Source organism: Nerophis lumbriciformis, linkage group LG07, assembly GCF_033978685.3.
Source record: "Nerophis lumbriciformis linkage group LG07, RoL_Nlum_v2.1, whole genome shotgun sequence".
Lineage (NCBI taxonomy): Eukaryota > Metazoa > Chordata > Actinopteri > Syngnathiformes > Syngnathidae > Nerophis > Nerophis lumbriciformis.
Window position 1 is genome coordinate 27300753 of NC_084554.2, and position 19402 is coordinate 27320154.

Sequence of the window (19402 nt, forward strand, 5' to 3'; positions counted from 1 at the left end):
AAAAGTGTTCTGTGGTCTGACGAGTCCACATTTCAAATTGTTTTTGGAAACTGTGGACGTTGTGTCCTCCGGACCAAAGAGGAAAAGAACCATCCGGATTGTTATAGGCGCAAAGTTGAAAAGCCAGCATCTGTGATGGTGTGGCGGTGTATTAGTGCCCAAGACATGGGTAACTTACACATCTGTGAAGGCGCCATTAATGCTGAAAGGTACATACAGCTTTTGGAGCAACATATGTTGCGATCCAAGCAACGTTACCATGGACGCCCCTGCTTATTTCAGCAAGACAATGCCAAGCCACGTGTTACATCAACGTGGCTTCATAGTAAAAGAGTGCGGGTACTAGACTGGCCTGCCTGTAGTCCAGACCTGTCTCCCATTGAAAATGTGTGGCACATTATGAAGCCTAAAATACCACAACCCCCCGGACTGTTGAACAACTTAAGCTGTACATCAAGCAAGAATGGGAAAGAATTCCACCTGAGAAGCTTAAAAAATGTGTCTCCTCAGTTCCCAAACATTTACTGAGTGTTGTTAAAAGGAAAGGCCATGTAACACAGTGGTGAACATGCCCTTTCCCAACGACTTTGGCACGTGTTGCAGCCATGAAATTCTAAGTTAATTATTATTTGCAAAAAAAAAAAAAAAGTTTATGAGTTTGAACATCAAATATCTTGTCTTTGTAGTGCATTCAATTGAATATGGGTTGAAAAGAATTTGAAAATCATTGTATTCCGTTTATATTTACATCTAACACAATTGCCCAACTCATATGGAAACAGGGTTTGTATATATATATATATATATACAGTATATATATATATGTATATTTATATGTGTATGTATGTATATATATATATATATATATATATATATATATATATATATATATATATATATATATATATATATATATATATGTGTGTGTGTATATGTATGTATATATATATATATATATATATGTAAGTTTTACTCGAAGAGCGAAGCACAAGTTTGCCATTGTAGTCCGCGCTGCAGTCAACAAGTTCCTTCTTTTACGCTATCCTCTTGTTGTGGGGCAGACTGGCTCGTACAAGCACATGCATCCTCCGCTGTTTCCATTTGTAATACAAAGTAGCATACAGTTCTAACTTATACTGTATCTGTCAGTAGACTCAATTTGGAAGCACTAAAAACTACAACAAAGAGGGCGGGGAGAAAACACAGTCGAAGTGGAGCCAAGTTATTAAGACTAAATAGCGTATCCTGAAGAGACGGTCAGAAAGCGGCTTGAAGATGGTCTGAAAAACATAATGTTTGCAACATTTTGACCAAAGCACCATCATTACATGTTATGTAGTCCACAAGTACATTTTTATAAATGTAGAAAAAGATATCAAAATATGATTTCAATCCGGTCTTTGGAACCATTGGCGAGTAAGCCTGTATGCTGGACATTGAATATTGTGGAGTGTTTTTTATCTATTTTATTTTTATACAAGTTTTTTAATTTATTTAATTCCTGCTTGTATTTCTTTTATTTGGGTTTTATTGTTGTATGGTTTCTTTTTCTGTGATATGGATCCCCCTGGGTCTGAAATAAAATGACTACTATGACCCCTTTAAGTGAATAATGACATGTTACACTGTATATTATTGAAATTCATATTGAGGCCACTTTATATTGAATTTGTCGGCACCAAATTATTTAGGAGTGTTTATCTTGATATGTTCTATATATGTTAATAATTACATCTCTAAAAAGCCCAAACCCTACTTAATGTTTTTGCATGTTTTGAAAAACTGTTTTCTACCAAATCCATGCATTTTTTAGTGCATGTGGCGAGATTAGGTATAGGGTGGGATGAGGGTCCCTTTATGAGTATAGTGTATTGAGGCCTAGAATTTGGTGCTACGGCCCTGGTCACGTACGTGTATGGTCACGTGCGCCTCAGTGAATGACTTTATAGTGACGCACAAGTGGAAAAGCCCAATAAGAAGTTAAAAAGGGGTAATATTTCACTTCCTGCAGCATCCTTGCAGCCATATAGAGTTCAGTCATTCAGTGAACACTTCCTAGTGTGTGATGTTGTGTTGGAGCCCAAATGTATGTGTGCTTGTGGCAAAACTATGTGGGGTCCGTCCAGTCGATATCACATAAACAGTGTTGTGGCTGGCTGACTTCTCAAGGTCTCTCCTCCCTGTCTCTAAATGGCCTCCCTTAATCACTGTTTATCCGCCTTCTCCTCTCCGCCATCTGACTGCAGCCACCAGAGGAGTGCCGCCACCGCCCCACTAACAAAGACTGATTGGCAGGTGAACACGCAGGCGGTTATTAGTGAAATAGCCACAAATAATAGCTGCAGGCTCTCCTGCTTTGGCTGTTGGACCCGTCTTCCGCTAAGTCTCTCTACATCGTGTCTTCTCAGTAATTGGGTTTATGCAACAAGTACTTAATCAGGATTGCTACGAGGACCATTTAGCATCTGGGCACTACATTAGGCACACATGTTCCATATCCAAAGTAATGAAAATACACTACACTAACACAAAACATGAATACCACTCTGGCATTGTCACTAAAAACCCAGCAATATGTAAAAGTGAGTTTCTGATTATGATGGCTTTATTTGAAATACATTATTATTTTATATACCGTATTTTTTGGACTATAAGTCGCAGTTTTTTTCAAATGTTTGGCCGGCTCCAGTGTGATTTATGTTTTTTTCCTTCTTTATTATGCATTTTCGGCAGGTGCGACTTATACTCCGAAACATACGGTATACATTATATACATCTATATATGAGTATATGTATGTATATATATATATATATATATATATATATATATATATATATATATATATATATATATATAATGTATGTATATGTATATATATATATATATATATATATAAATGTATGTATATGTATATATATGTATATGTATGTATATATTCATATATGTATATATTTATATATGTGCATATTTATGTATATATTTATATACATAGGTATATTTACATAGTTATATACATATATAAATGTATATATTTATATATATATATGTATATATGTATGTATATATTTATATTTATATGTACTTATTTATATATATGTATGTATATATTATATATTATGTATATGTAATAATGTATATGTATTTGTATATATTAATGTACAAAACCCAAAACCAGTGAAGATGGCACGTTGTGTAAATCGTAAATAAAAACAGAATACAATGATTTGCATATCCTTTTCAACCTATATTCAATTGAATAGACTGCAAAGACAAGATATTTAATGTTCGAACTGAGAAACTTAATTTGTTTTAGCAAATAATCATTAACTTAGAATTTAATGGCAGCAACACATTGCAAAAAAGTTTGCACGTGAGCATGTATACCACTGTGTTGCATCGCCTTTCCTTTTAACAAAACTCAGTAAACGTTTTTTTATGAACAGAGGAGACCAATTTTTGAAGCTTTTCATGTGGAATTCTTTCCCATTCTTGTTTGATGTGCAGCTTAAGTTGGGGATCTCCGTTCCCATATTGTACGCTTCATAATGTGCCACACATTTTCAATGGGAGACAGGTCTGGACTACAGGCAGGCCAGTCTAGTACCCGCACTCTTTTACTACTAAGCCACGCTGTTGTAACACGTGCAGAATGTGGCTTGGCATTGTCTTGCTGAAATAAGCAGGGGCGTCCATGAAAAAGACGTTCCTTGGATGCAACATATGTTGCTCCAAATCTTGTATGTACCTTTCAGCATTAATGGTGCCTTCACAGATGTGTAAGTTACCCATGTATATATACATATATATATATATATATATATATATATATATATATATATATATATATATATATATATATATATATATATATATATATATATATGTATGTATGTGTGGGGGAAAAAAAATCACAAGACTATTTCATCTCTACAGGCCTGTTTCATGAGGGGGGGTACTTCGTAGTACTATTTTTTGGATAACCTTATTAAGACATATATATATATGTATGTATGTATAGATATATGTATGTATATATACATATATATATATATATATATATATATACACATATATATATGAACATATATATATACATATATATGTATATATACATGTATATACAGTATGTATGTGTATATATATATGTATATATACATGTATATACAGTATGTATGTGTGTATGTATATATATATATATATATATATATATATATATATATATATATATATATATATATATATATATATATATATATATATATATATATATATATATATATATATATATATGTCTTAATAAGGTTATCCAAAAAAATAGTGCTCGATACCGTAGTAGAGCGCAATATATGTATGTGTGGGAAAAAAATCACAAGACTATTTCATCTCTACAGGCCTGTTTCATGAGGGGGGGTACCCTCAATCGTTTGGAAAATCTCCTGACGATTGAGGGTACCCCCCCTCATGAAACAGGCCTGTAGAGATGAAATAGTCTTGTGATTTTTTTCCCACACATACATATATATATATATATATATATATAAGTAAACAACCTCATCATAGCTGCCGATAAAACCACAAACTTCTACAGAATGGACATACCAGAACACCACACCTTACTGGACAGAAGCATCACCAAATCATACAAAAAAGCGCAACCCAACACCTTACAGAACATCCACCTGGAAAATAAAAGGATCGCGGCTGAACTGGACATTGAGGACAGGGTGGACGCCACAGCCATCAAGGAAGCCTTCATCACATTGAAGGACCACAAACCCAACTTCGCAAATAACCCAACATGCCGACTAATAAACCCAACTAAATCTGAAATAGGAAAAATCAGCAAAATAATCCTGGACAGAGTCAACACAAAAATCAAGGACAAAACACCACTCAACCAATGGAGAAATACAGCAGCAGTAATCAAATGGTTCAACAACATCCAAGACAAACAACAGCACAACTTTATCTCCTTTGATATCGAGGAATTTTACCCTTCCATCACGCAAGACCTACTGACCCAAGCACTAGACTTCGCCTCAGACTACGACTCAATCACAGGCAACGAAATAAACATCATCATCCACGCAAAAAACTCCATTCTCATCCACAACAGTACACCATGGCAAAAAAAGAACAATGCAACATTTGACGTCACTATGGGAAGTTTTGACGGAGCAGAAACGTGTGAACTCGTTGGGAGTTTCCTCCTCTCCCAGCTCGCTAGCCTCAATCTGAACCTTGGTATTTACCGTGATGACGGACTGGCAGTGTGTCGCGCCTCGCCAAGGAGCAGCGAGAATACCAAGAAGCGCATATGCCAAATTTTCAAAGAGAACGGCCTACGGATCACGATTGAAGCCAACAAGCAAACCGTCAACTTCCTTGACGTCACTTTCAACCTGAGAAATAACAGCTACCAACCATTAACGAAACCCAACACAACACTCCAATACGTGCACCATGACAGCAACCATCCACCCACCACCACGAAAAGAATACCTACCGGAATCAATAAAAGGCTATCGATGCTGTAATCTAGCAAAGCTGAATTTGACCAAGCAACCCCCCCGTACCAAAAAGCCCTTGATGAAAGCGGATACAATTTCACCCTCACCTATGAACCCACGCCAGGAAACCAGCCAAAAAAGAACAGAAAACGAAACGACATCATCTGGTACAACCCCCCATACAGCAAAAACGTCTCAACGAACATTGGACACAAATTCCTCAATCTGATTGACAAACACTTTCCCAAAGACAACAACCTAAGAAAAGTATTCAACAAGAACAACATTAAATTGAGCTACAGCTGCATGAACAATATACGACAAATCATCTCAAACCACAACAAAACAATTGCAAATGAGCCGTCGACCCCCAGTCAGAGCAACTCCAAAACCAACAAAGCATGTAACTGTCGAAAGAAACCTGATTGCCCTCTCAACGGGGGATGCTTACAAACATCAGTTGTCTACCAATCTAAGGTAATACGCAAGGACATTAACACATCCGACACATATGTAGGATTAACCGAGGGTGAATTCAAAACCAGATGGAACAATCACAAGGCTTCTTTCAGGAACAAAAACCTGCGAAATACCACAGAACTCAGCAAACACATTTGGGACCTCAAAGACAATAATGTTGAATATTCAATAACATGGCAAATTCTTGCATCCAGCACACCTTACAATAGTGGTAATAAAAGATGCAACCTATGCTTGAAAGAGAAACTGTTTATTATTTACCGTCCAGACCTGTCATCCCTCAACAAGCGCAGCGAAATTGTAACAACATGCCGCCATAGACGGAAACACCTCCTAGGTAACACATGAGCCAACCACCACGCCCCTAGGCCAGCCTGTACCCACCCACTCTGTGCCCTATATAAACCATGGTATGTGAATGCTCCCATTAAAATCTCCTGACGATTGAGGGTACCCCCCCTCATGAAACAGGCCTGTAGAGATGAAATAGTCTTGTGATTTTTTCCCACACATACATATATATATATATATATATATATATATATATATATATATATATATATATATATATATATATATATATATATATATATATATATATATATATATATAGTATGTGTGTATATATCCATCCATCCATTTTCTACCGCTTATCCACTTTGGGGTCGCGCGGGGCGCTGGAACCTATCTCAGCTACTATGTATGTGTATATATATATATATATCAGTATGTATATTGTATGTATGTATAATTATGTGATAATGTTAATCAGTCAACTCATTGGTGTTAATTTTCAATCTATCAAGATAAAAAAATTATATCAAAATCAAATTACAGTATGTTATTTACAGTGACGTGCGGTGAGGTTGATGGCTGGTGAGGCACTGACTTCATCACAGTCAGATTTACAAACATATGAACCCTAAAGAGTATCCTATTCACCATTTGATTGGCAGCAGTTAACGGGTTATGTTTAAAAGCTCATACCAGCATTCTTCCCTGCTTGGCACTCAGCATCAAGGGTTGGAATTGGGGGGTTAAATCACCAAAAATGATTCCCGGGCGCGGCGCCGCTGCTGCCCACTGCTCGCCTCACCTCCCAGGGGGTGAACAAGGGGATGGGTCAAATGCAGAGGACAAATTTCACCACACCGAGTGTGTGTGTGACAATCATTGGTACTTTAACTTAACTTTAACTTTACACATACAAACTGTAGCACACAAAAAAGCACATTTAATAAAAATACGTTATTATGGTCTTACCTTTACTTATAAATGCGCCGCTGTTGTGCTGGATTAATGAAACCCCTGATGGGAGTGTTATATCAACTAAAGCCCTCACTTCAACTTTCCACGTGCAAGATTGAATCTATTTAAAAAAAGTGTAACCGAGGGTTTATAAATGTCGCCTATACTGTATGAAACTACAAAATAACAAACACGGAGGCTCCAGTTTACACGAGGACCACTTTATTTACCTTCTTTCAAAAACTTCCGCTCCACTCCAACGTGTCAAAATTCCGCTCTTAGCGCCTTCAAAATAAGAGCTCAAGGCATATACTGTATAACAGCGCATAACAGGAACTTAACATCACAAAGAGGAAAGCCCATAAAAATAGGTTACAAAAGTTATTTAATAAGAAGCCAAAAAGTGCAAAAACAATAATGTTCGTGTTGGAGGAGTTGTGAATTAGGTACACCTGCAGTCTGCAGGCGTACCTAATGTTGTGGCCCTGCAGTGATTCACAACTCCTCCAACACGAACATTATTGTTTTCGCACCTTTTGGCTTCTTATGAAATAACTTTTTTAAATACATTCAATCTTACACGTGGAAAGTTTAAGTGTGGGCTTTAGTTGATATAACACTCCCGTCAGGGGTTGCCGTGCATTCTACGGCGGGGGTGCAGGAGGCGAGCCTCAGCCAGTGCGTCTTTTGCAGCCCTTTTATGATCGCTCAGCACAAGAAATATGTTACACACATACAGTTGTTGACAAAATACACTGTACATTATATACCTCATCTAACTAAACTATGGAAATGTATAATATAGTTCATATAGCAATACGGTCTCACTGCACAGCAGACCAGCAGTTAGCCGAGTCCGTCCATGTTGAGGCACTGAGTGACGTGCCTCGACTGGCTGCTGTTCACCGCACCGTCTCTTCTCAGTATTTGAACGGCAAATGTGAAAATTCAGCGATTTTGAATAAAAATAATCTAAAACTGGCGAAGTTAAATGGAAAATAACTTTATAGTATAATCACTGGATACATTTAACAATTTAATATACATTTTTTTCTTTTTACATTTTTTTTCTTTCCATGATGGCAGGTGAGGCCCCGCCTCACCTGCCTTTAGTGACTGCACGTCACTGGTTATTTATGTAGTTTGACCATTTTCCTCGACTGATGTACTAACATCATGTGGTTTATTTTGTACATATATGGCATCATCTGCAAAGATACAAACAATTGCTATTGCGACATCCAGTGGACACATTTAGCACAGCAGTTTCTTTCATTCAAAAATTTCAGGTTGATTTTTATACTTAGCAAATTCATCCCGCGGGTCGTACGTTTGACACCCCTGCATTAAGAACATGCACAGAGGTTTAATATGTAATATGTTTTAGGAAATTTAGTGATGTGTAGCCTAGTGTAGCTAGATGGCAATTAGCAACTAGTCACTGAAATGATGGCACGAGGAAATAAAGATGATAAAATATTGTAATGCTAACTCTTACTACATTAGGTGTGAGTGTTAATTCCATACAATGGTGCAGTACCTGTTTCTGACTCTGAATCATGTAAACACCAAGCTCAAGTTTCTTTATTTACTAAAGCAGCTGAATGGAGCAATGTAGCGCCAAAAAAAGCATAAACCAGAAAATGGAAATGTCACTGTAAATGGTAAATAGTAGGTAACCTGTGCAGGGTGTGTCTGTGACTGCAGCTCGCTGGAGTGAGACGTTTGTTTAGTTTGTCTCCCTCTCCCGAGTCTGTTCAATTACGCTCTGTGCCTGTTTTTGTGTGAACCGACGGCTCTCGCGGCGCAATAGACGGATGATTCGTCTTGGTTCATTTCCACTCCACTACCTCGATGACACCCCCTTTTCAAAGTTGTACTAAACACGCCGACTCGCACTAAACATAGACATGAGCGCGCGTTAAATGGCCTGTAAGAAAATATATCGGGCCTGTCATTTTTCCTCATTTTACTAGAGTTTCTTCTAATCTCATTTTAAAGCCTGAACTAATAAAATACACATTCATATTACCTGTGGATTATCGAGCTTCGCCGTTCTCGCACTGCAAAAGTGCTGCGGATAGTCGACGAGGCACTTTTACTAGCCTCCACTTCCACTTTCCGCAGTGTTCTCAAGCGTGACGTTTCATTTAAGTGCATCCAGCGCCGCATCTCCTGAAAACCCGTCCCACATCTCTGCCTCTCATCTCCCAACTCAGACTGTGGAGAACTGCGTCTGCATCCTGAGGAACCTGTCGTATCGTCTGGCCGCCGAGACATCTCACGGCCAGCAGGGGGGACTGGAGGAGCTCGACGGTCTCCTCTGTGACGCCAACGGCCGCGACGGAGAGAGTTCCGGCTGCTGGGGCAAGAAGAAGAAGAAAAAGAAGGGCGCCGACCAGGTAAAAACAAACAAAAATATGACCTCAAAATGCCTTATTACCGCCAGCAGATGGTACTGTGGTGAAAAAAGCTCATGAGCTTTACAGTGCTCTGTCATGTTGCTAAATAAATAGCATATTAATTGGCCTGCCTAGCAATAATGTTAATTTCGAGCAATTCTATTAATCACTGTGTAGTGTTTACTAGCCAGCTAACATTTAGGTGAAACAAATTTTCCGTGTTTACAAATTAGTTCGCAACTGGTGTCATGTTCCCATGCACGTGACGATGTGACTCAGAAGTCAAACACATACAGTCATAGGCGTCGATCCCGTGGGTGCTTCGGGGCCCGAGCACCCACAGACAATGCCGAGCACCCTCGTGGGATTGATGGCAACTTTCATTCTTTAAAATAATTTAAAAAAAATCAATCTTCCATCCATCCATCCATTTTCTACCGCTTGTCCCTTTTGGGGTCACGGGAGCCTATCTCAGCTGCATTCGGGTGGAAGGCGGGGTACACCCTGGACAAGTCGCCATCTCATCACAGGGCCAACACAGATAGACAGTCAACACACTAGGGCCAATTTAGTGTTGCCAATCAACCTATCCCCAGGTGCATGTTTTTGGCGGTGGGAGGAAGCCGGAGTACCCGGAGGGAACCCACGCAGTCACGAGGAGAACATACAAACTCCATGTTGTTAATTTTGTAGCGAGTTTGGTCCGTTTTACATAATATAAAAAGTCACAAATCAATTAGTCTATATTTAACAAAGCCTAATTTCAATGTCATTGTACCTGATTATGAACGAATGACACAATCATCTTGACTTTAAGCACATTGCTCACGAGCGAATGAAGCGCATACTTACTCAACAGCCATACATGTCACACTAAGGGTGGTCGTATGAACAATGCCAACACTGTCATAAACATGTGCCATATAGTGAAACCACACTAAACAACGACAAACACATTTTGGAAGAATATTTTCACCGCAACACAACATAAACACTACAGAACAAATTCCCAGAATTCCCTGCAGCACCAACTCTTCCGGTTCGCTACAATATAAACAAACGCCATTGGTGGATCTACACTTAATATCCACTGTAATAATACCACGTACAATAGAATATCTAGTCGATACTACTATGATTACTTCGATATATTTTTTAACATCACAACATCTTCTTTCGTTTTTTTTATAATTTATATTATGTTTATAAACTCAGGAAATATGTCCCTGGACACATGAGGACTTTGAATATGACCAATGTATGATCCTGTAACTACTTGGTATCGGATTGATACCCAAATTTGTGGTATCATCCAAAACAAATGTAAAGTATCAAACAACAGAAGAGTAAGTGATTATTACATTTTAACAGAAGTGTAGATAGAACATGTTAAAAGAGAAAGTAAGCAGATATTAACAGTAAATGAACAAGTAGATTAATAATTCATTTTCTACCACTTGTCCTTAATAATGTTGACAAAATAATAGAATGGAAAATGACACAGAATGTTACTGCATATGTCAGCAGCTAAATTAGGAGCCTTTGTTTGTTTACTTACTACTAAAAGACAAGTTGTCTTGTACGTTCACTATTTTATTTAAGGACAACATTGCAATAAGAAACATATGTTTAATGTACCCTAAGATTTTTTGTTAAAATAAAGCCAATAATGGAATTTTTTGTGGTCCCCTTTATTTAGAAAAGTATCAAAGTACCGAAAAGTATCGAAATAATTTTAGCGCCGGTACCGGTACCAAAATAGTGTAGTTCCTACATAAAGAAAGAAGAAAATAAGGACGACGGCAACAGGTTCTCTTAAAAAGACCGTCGTCCTCATCACCTGCAGCTAATTCTTTCGCGTTATCATTCGAGTTACATAAGAGTGTAGAAGTGTTTAGGAGCGTAATAAGTGTCTATGAGTGTGTGTGAAAGAACAGTGTGTGAAAGAACAGTTTACAAAGATCTAAAATACATACAATATTCAAGTAAATCATAAAATAGATAGGGTCCCTATTTCGCAGGAATTCACCCAGGGGTCTGGAACTTTACTCCCATGATAATCCAGGGAACATTGTGTTCATATACAAACCGACTTCTTCCTAAGTGAGTGGGAGATTTTCTGCCTGTCACTCACACTCATTGGAGAGATACAGTCGCAACACAGAGAAACGCCCGTGAAAAGAGCTTATTAAAAGTTGGGGTAACTTATGACGCTAACGGTCATCAATGAAGCAAAGTCATCAAACAACGTCCGTCTTATGTTCGGGTCAATGCGGTATTTAGTTCCTATTCCACATCTTGAGCAGTGTTTTTCAACCACTGTGCCACGACACACTAGTGTACCGTGAGATATCGTTTGGTGTGCTGTGGGAAATTATGCAATTTCACCTATTTGGTCAGAAAAATATTTTTTTTGCAAACCAATAATTATAATCTGCAAACGATGTGCCGTTGTAGAGTGTCTGTGGTGTCTGGAGATCAGCAGAGTAACCATGTAATACTCTTCCATACCAGTAGGTGGCAGCAGGTAGCTCATTGCTTTGTAAGTCTACTTAGAGACAAGAAAAGTAATGATGGTTATGGTTTGAATTCATATCGAACAATTGCGTCAGGTATTTGATGAGAACGACTTTATATTGTCAATATAGGCTATTGAGTTTCGTTTTTTTAATTTTCTGCTGGTGGTGTCTGTCATGTATTGGTTACTCGGGTCACAGGACAATACCGGAACCATTTTAAGGGGAACTTAAGGGCGGGGGACACAGCATATGATGGCATGTGTTGTGTGTTGGACACCTGGAAGTGGAAAAAGTAAGAGCGGGAATAAAAGGCAGAAAAAAGACAATAAGCTTTCTTTTGGTGTATTATTAAGCTTAGATTGCTAATAAGTGAACTAATAAGTGACAAGTTTGGCACACAACAATGGCGACGAGGATGGGATAGTGTCTCCCTTGGATTTTTTTTTATGAAAAAAGTGTGCCTTGGCTCAAAAAAGGTTGAAAAACACTGATCTAGAGCAGGGGTGTCAAACTCAAATACAGAGTGGGCCAAAATTTTAAACTGAACAAAGCCGCGGGCCAAGGTTGAACAAAATAACCTTTTAAAGGGGAACATTATCACAATTTCAGAATTGTTAAAACCATTAAAAATCAGTTCCCAGTGGCTTATTATATTTTTCGAAGTTTTTTTCAAAATTTTACCATCACGCAATATCCCTAAAAAAAGCTTCAAAGTGCCTGATTTTAACCACCCGTCCATTTTCCTGTGACGTCACATAGTGAAGCCAACACAAACAAACATGGCGGAAAGAACAGCAAGCTATAGCGACATTAGTTCGGATTCAGACTCGGATTTCAGCGGCTTAAGCGATTCAACAGATTACGAATGTATTGAAACGGATGGTTGTAGTGTGGAGGCAGGTAGCGAAAACGAAATTGAAGAAGAAACTGAAGCTATTGAGCCATATCGGTTTGAACCGTATGCAAGCGAAACCGACGAAAACGACACGACAGCCAGCGACACGGGAGAAAGCGAGGACGAATTTGGTGATCGCCTTCTAACCAACGATTGGTATGTGTTTGTTTGGCATTAAAGGAAACTAACAACTATGAACTAGGTTTACAGCATACACAATACATTTGGAAACAACATGCACTTTGAGAGTGCAGATAGCCCAATTTTCATTAATTAATATATTCTGTAGACATACCCTCATGTCAGCAGGCCAGGGAAGCTAGGGTCGATATTCTTCTCTTGATCATCTTTGGGACGGTGTGAGCCAAGACATCCAGGGGGTTTAGCTCGCTCGTCTGTGGGAACAAACTGCCGCCATTTCTTGCCGTGCTACCGAGGTCCTTTGTCCCTGAATTGCTCACAGACTTCGGCAGATTCAATGGGGGTCTGGCGGCAGATTTCTTTGACTTTATCGTTGGAAATGCATCTGCTTTGAGTGTCGCAGGATATCCACACATTCTTGCCATCTCTGTCGTAGCATAGCTTTCGTCGGTAAAGTGTGCGGAACAAACGTCCAATTTCTTGCCACTTTCGCATCTTTGGGCCACTGGTGCAACTTGAATCCGTCCCTGTTCGTGTTGTTACACCCTCCGACAACACACCGACGAGGCATGATGTCTCCAAGGTACGGAAAACAGTTGAAAAAACGGAAAATAACAGAGCTGATTTGACTCGGTGTTTGAGAAAATGGCGGATTGCTTCCCGATGCGACGTCACGTTGTGACGTCATCGCTCCGAGAGCGAATATTAGAAAGGCGTTTAATTCGCCAAAATTCACCCAATTAGAGTTCGGAAATCGGTAAAAAAAAAAAAATGGTCTTTTTTCTGCAACATCAAGGTATATATTGACGCTTACATAGGTCTGGTGATAATGTTCCCCTTTAATTGGGACCCAAACAAGTTTTGCATTGAATATTGAACAAGCAAGGCTTATATAACTTTATAGTGACATACAAAATCGAGTTTCAAATAATAATAATACAAACATATCAATGGCATATTAAATACAATTTAAATAAAAATTGAATGCCACTTTTCTATTTGCAGCCTTCTGAGGTAAATATCAAAATAAACTTTTTCCACAGGCTAATAATGAATTTGAAAATAAAATGACAATAATGATTGAATCAAACATTCAAGCCTTGAAGTAGCAAGAGAAAGTGCATGAATAAAACGTTAATTATTGCTCAGTTTGCTACACTGATTTGCTTTAACACTGAATATGGAACAAGCAACGCTTATATAACTTAAAAGTGCAAAATCAACTTTCTAAAAACAAACGAAAAAACATTAATGGTATATTAAATAAAATTTAAATAAAAAATTGAATGCCTCTTTTCTATTTGCAGCCTTCTGAGGTAAATATCAAAATTAACTTGGTGGGCAGGGGCGGGGTTAAGGGGCGGGGTTTGGTGGTAGCGGGGGTGTATATTGTAGCATCCCGGAAGAGTTAGTGCTGCAAGGGGTTCTGGGTATTTGTTCTGTTGTGTTTATGTTGTATTACGGTGCGGATGTTTGGTGTGGGTCATTCTTGTTTGGTGTGGGTTCACAGTGTGGCGCATATTTGTAACAGTGTTAAAATTGTTTATACGGCCACACTCAGTGTGACCTGTATGGCTGTTGATCAAGTATGCCTTGCATTCACTTGTGTGTAAAAGCCGCATATAGTATGTGACTGGGACGGCACGTTGTTTGTATGGAGGAAAAGCGGATGTGACGACAGGGTGTAGAGGACGTTGAAGGCAGTGCCTTTAAGGCACGCCCCCAATAATGTTGTCCGGGCGGAAATCGGGAGAATTTTGGGAGAATGGTCGCCCCGGGAGATTTTCAGGAGGGGCACTGAAATTCGGGAGTCTCCCGGGAAAATCGGGAGGGTTGGCAAGTATGAGTATTAGCGGTGAATGCGGTGTTACAGCGGCATTGCCGCGATATAATACCGGCGGGCCAGCTCTAATGTTAATTTGATGTTGCCTCAAGAGCCAAATGAAATTACACAGCGGGCCAAATTTGGCCCGGGGGCCAGAGTTTGACACCCATGATCTAGAGGAAGCCTTCCTCGTCGGCGCTCACGTGGGTTATAGGATGTGATGGCAGTGGTGCAGATCTCCTCTCACTTATTCACGTTCATTTGTCGCCAAACGCCATGTTCCGACCCACGTGGGGGTCCAAAGGAAAAGTAGAAGAAGCCTTTCATGATGAAGCAGGAACACGGTGTCAGTACAGCAGACTCAGGACGTGAGCGCAGTGAATAATGCAGTGGAGGGATGGAAACCTCAGATCACAGAGTACCAGGCAAATTATGTTCAAACGCATCGTCCTCTTTTATAATGAATTTGACTTGTTTCATTCTTTTATCGCACGTTACATAAGAGAGACTTTTTTTAAAGTTTCCCAGCTCCTGTCAAAAGCTTAATTGTGTCTTCATCCTCCTGTCTACTCTTTTTTATCCAGCCTCTTTTTAAGGCTAATAAGATAAAGTTTGCCTAATACGGCCGGGTTCAAAACTCAGAACTCCTTCAAATTGGCAAACGTGTGATCGCGTTGCATCAGCGGGTCAATGCAAAGACGACTTGCAAACTGTTGGGATCGCACGTTTGATCCTCGAAACGCAATTTCAAACCACAAGATAAAGCGAAAGGCATCCAACCATGTTAGAACTGGCCATAACATTATGCCCAATCGAATGAAGTGGAGGTGTATCACAGAAAAGGCTGTTATTTGAGTGTGAAACGAGATAGAAATGAAAAAATCAAACAAGCAGCAAGAAGCTTTGGGAAGCAGAAGCAGTTGGATGGTAATGTTCGTCCCCTTAATCATTTATTAGAGTCTCTGACAGCAAGGCCAAGGAGCAGCGTGGGAGCTTGAACTTAAGCTAAACACTCCTAATGGACTGCTATACACACAAATGAACACACACACACACACACACACACACGCATATTTCCCACTGTCAGTGTCTGAAGCGCACCAGGTAAAAATAGTTTGCTGTGAGAGAATGTATACTGTATGAGAATATAATAATGTTAATCGTTGAGCAGTTGTGCTTCATTTTCAATCTTGAGACATCATCCCTGCAGGACGAGGAATAGCTAAACATGCTTCACTACACACTCACTGGCGTCAAAATGTAAACAAACGCTAGTAGTGGATCGATACCCGACATCCACTGTAATGATATCAAGTACAGGAACGTATCTAGTTGATACTACTATGATTACATCGAGATCTTCTTTCGTTTTTTTTAAATGTATATTATGTTTATAAACTCTGGAATTATGTCCCTGGACACATGAGGACTTTGAATATGATCAATGTATGATCCTGTAACTACTTGGTATCGGATCGATACCTAAATGTGTGGTATCATCCAAAACTAATGTAAAGTATCAAACAATAGAAGAATAAGTGATAGTTACATTTTAACAGAAGCGTAGATAGAACATGTTAAGAGATAAAGTAAGCAGATATTAACAGTAAATGAACAAGTAGATTAATAATTTTCTCCCACTCGTCCTTAATAATGTAGACAAAATAATAGAATGATAAATGACACAATATGTTACTGCATACGTCAGCAGACCAAGTAGGAGTCTTTGTTTGTTTACTTACTACTAAAAGACAAGTTGTCTAGTATGTTCACTATTTTATTTAAGGACAAACTTGCAATAAGAAACATATGTTTAATGTACCCTAAGATTGTTTGTTGAATTAAAGACAATAATGCAATTTTTTTGTGGTCCCCCTTTATTTAGAAAAGTACCGAAAAGTGCCGAAATCATTTTAGTATCGGTACCAAAATATTGGTATCGTTACAACACTAGTAGGTATGAGTAACACCAACCTAGTTTATGTGCCTCACAATACAAAGGTCCTCCTGAGTAGTCCTGAGTTCAATCCCAGGCTCGGGATCTTTCTGTGTGGAGTTTGCATGTTCTCTCCATGACTGCGTGGGTTCCCTCCGGGTACTCCGGCTTCCTCCCACCTCCAAAAACATGCACCTGGGGATAGGTTAATTGGCAACACTAAATTGGCCCTAGTGTGTGAATGTGAGTGTGAATGTTGTCTGTCTATCTGTGTTGGCCCTGTGATGAGGTGGCGACTTGTCCAGAGTGTACCCCGCCTTCCGACCGAATGCAGCTGAAATAGGCTCCAGCACTCCGGAAAGGACAAGCGGTAGAAAATGGATGGATGGATGGATAGTTTAAGTAAACCGAGAACAAGTTCCACAGGAGTTGCAGACTTTGCATTGTCTAGAAACTTGGGCAGTGTTGACACTTAGGCCCCTTCTACACTAAGCCGGCCAAGGTTATCCAGGGTAAATCCCACCTAACCTTATCCGTGTCCACACACACACAATGGTCGTTTAAGAACTCCATCTTTCTGACGTCACGTCCTGTGTGGGGCGTGGTCTTTCTGGTGTCACTTCCTCTCCGAACTGTCAACGATCAATGAGTCCATACAAAGCTAAGAGCCGGAGATTCAACAAATAGACAGCGCACTTACCCGTGTAAAAAATTGTCCGAGGAGTGTGACCTTAAACGCTGATTTAGGGTAGCTGAAACGAGGCTTAGGCTAAATAATTATTTGTTTAATGGGTTATCCGGCTTAGTGTAGACCAGGGGTCACCAAACTTTTTGAAACCAAGAGCTACTTCTTGGGTACTGATTAATGCGAAGGGCTACCAGTTTCCATCCATCCATTTTCTACCGCTTATTCCCTTTGGGGTCGCGGGGGCACTGGAGCCTATCTCAGCTACAATCGGGCGGAAGGCGGGGTACACCCTGGACAAGTCGCCACCTCATCGCAGGGGCTACCAGTTTGATACACACTTAAATAAATTGCCAGAAATAGCCAATTTGCTCAATTTACTTTTAACTCTATGTTATTATTAATAATTAATGATATTTATCTTTGTGGAAACACTGATCATCTTAATGATTTCTCACAATAAATATATATAGAAACAGATAAATATCAATATGCAACACTTTATTTTTATATTTTCTCTAAGTGCACCTTTTTCAAATTGAACATTTTCAAATGATCACTTCTAAGACAGTCTTGTGAAATCACAATACCCCATTTTAACGAGCTAGCCATTAACATTTTTTAACAAATCATGAATTACTTTGCACCATCTTTGTACAAATAATAACTCATGTAAAATACAAAAGTCAACTCTCAAATTTTTAAATAAATCATGTCACACTTTGAACTGGACACTAAATCTGTTATCTGTTTCTTTGTCAGTTAGTGAAGACCAAGTCTTTAAAATATTTTCTTGGATTTTCAAATTCTATTTGAGTTTTGTCTCTCTTAGAATTAAAAATTTTGAGCAAAGCGAGACCAGTTTGCTAGTAAATAAATACAATTTAAAAAATAGAGGCAGCTCACTGGTAAGTGCTGCTATTTGAGCTATTTTTAGAACAGGCCAGCGGGCTACTCATCTGGTCCTTACGGGCTACCTGGTGCCCGCAGTCACCGCGTTGGTGACCCCTAGTGTAGACATAGCCTTAGAGATACTTTGTTTGGATCGGGAAGAAGTAATCTATGATTTGTGGACATGTAGACGATATTTCATTGATTGTTTTAGGTGAAATTGAAGATGATGCATAAAGTCACAACCTAATCGGACCGTGTTTGTGACCAAATTTGAACGTTCCAAGCAAAAATTGTATTTAAAAATTGAAACTGAGGACAAACGCATATCGAGACAGACTGCAGTGAGGCGGTAAATCCGACTCATATGTTAGTTATTCTCTTGAACACTGAATTGTGTCTTTGGTCCATGAGTTGTTCCACTTCACATGAACTGAACCAAACCATATCAGAGTTCACTTTTTGGACAGAGATCCAACTCTTCTAGTGGCATCAGTTTGTGTTTGTGCAGTTTTTGGACAGTAACGTCAGACTCAACCATAAATGTGTACCATCATTTCCGAGCTATGCTAAATGTTATCATATGTTGTATCTCAAATATTTTCACCCTATCCAACTATTAGTATTCTGTTTATGGAAACAATTACTTTATCATCTCCCTTCTCTCCCAGTGGGATGGCGTTGGTCCCTTCCCAGACACAGTGGATCCCCCCAAAGGGGTTCAGATGCTCTGGCACCCCACCATCGTCAAGCCCTACCTCACCTTGCTGTCTGAATGTTCCAATCCTGACACCCTGGAGGGAGCAGCTGGAGCCCTGCAGAACCTGGCTGCTGGCAGCTGGAAGGTAATGTTGATAAATATTAAAATG

The 19402-nt window shown here is 39.1% G+C and overlaps 1 protein-coding gene across 7 annotated transcripts in view; it reads left to right on the forward strand.

The window, feature by feature from the left end:
• The window catches only part of ctnnd2a (catenin (cadherin-associated protein), delta 2a), a 723152-nt gene that overhangs the window by 601723 nt on the left and 102027 nt on the right, over positions 1-19402 (forward strand). For all 7 annotated transcript variants that reach the window (XM_061965552.2, XM_061965556.2, XM_061965554.2 and 4 more), the window contains exons 17-18: positions 9459-9641; positions 19205-19378. In XM_061965552.2, the coding sequence (XP_061821536.2) occupies positions 9459-9641; positions 19205-19378 (357 nt within the window). The remainder of the gene's footprint in view (positions 1-9458; positions 9642-19204; positions 19379-19402) is intronic.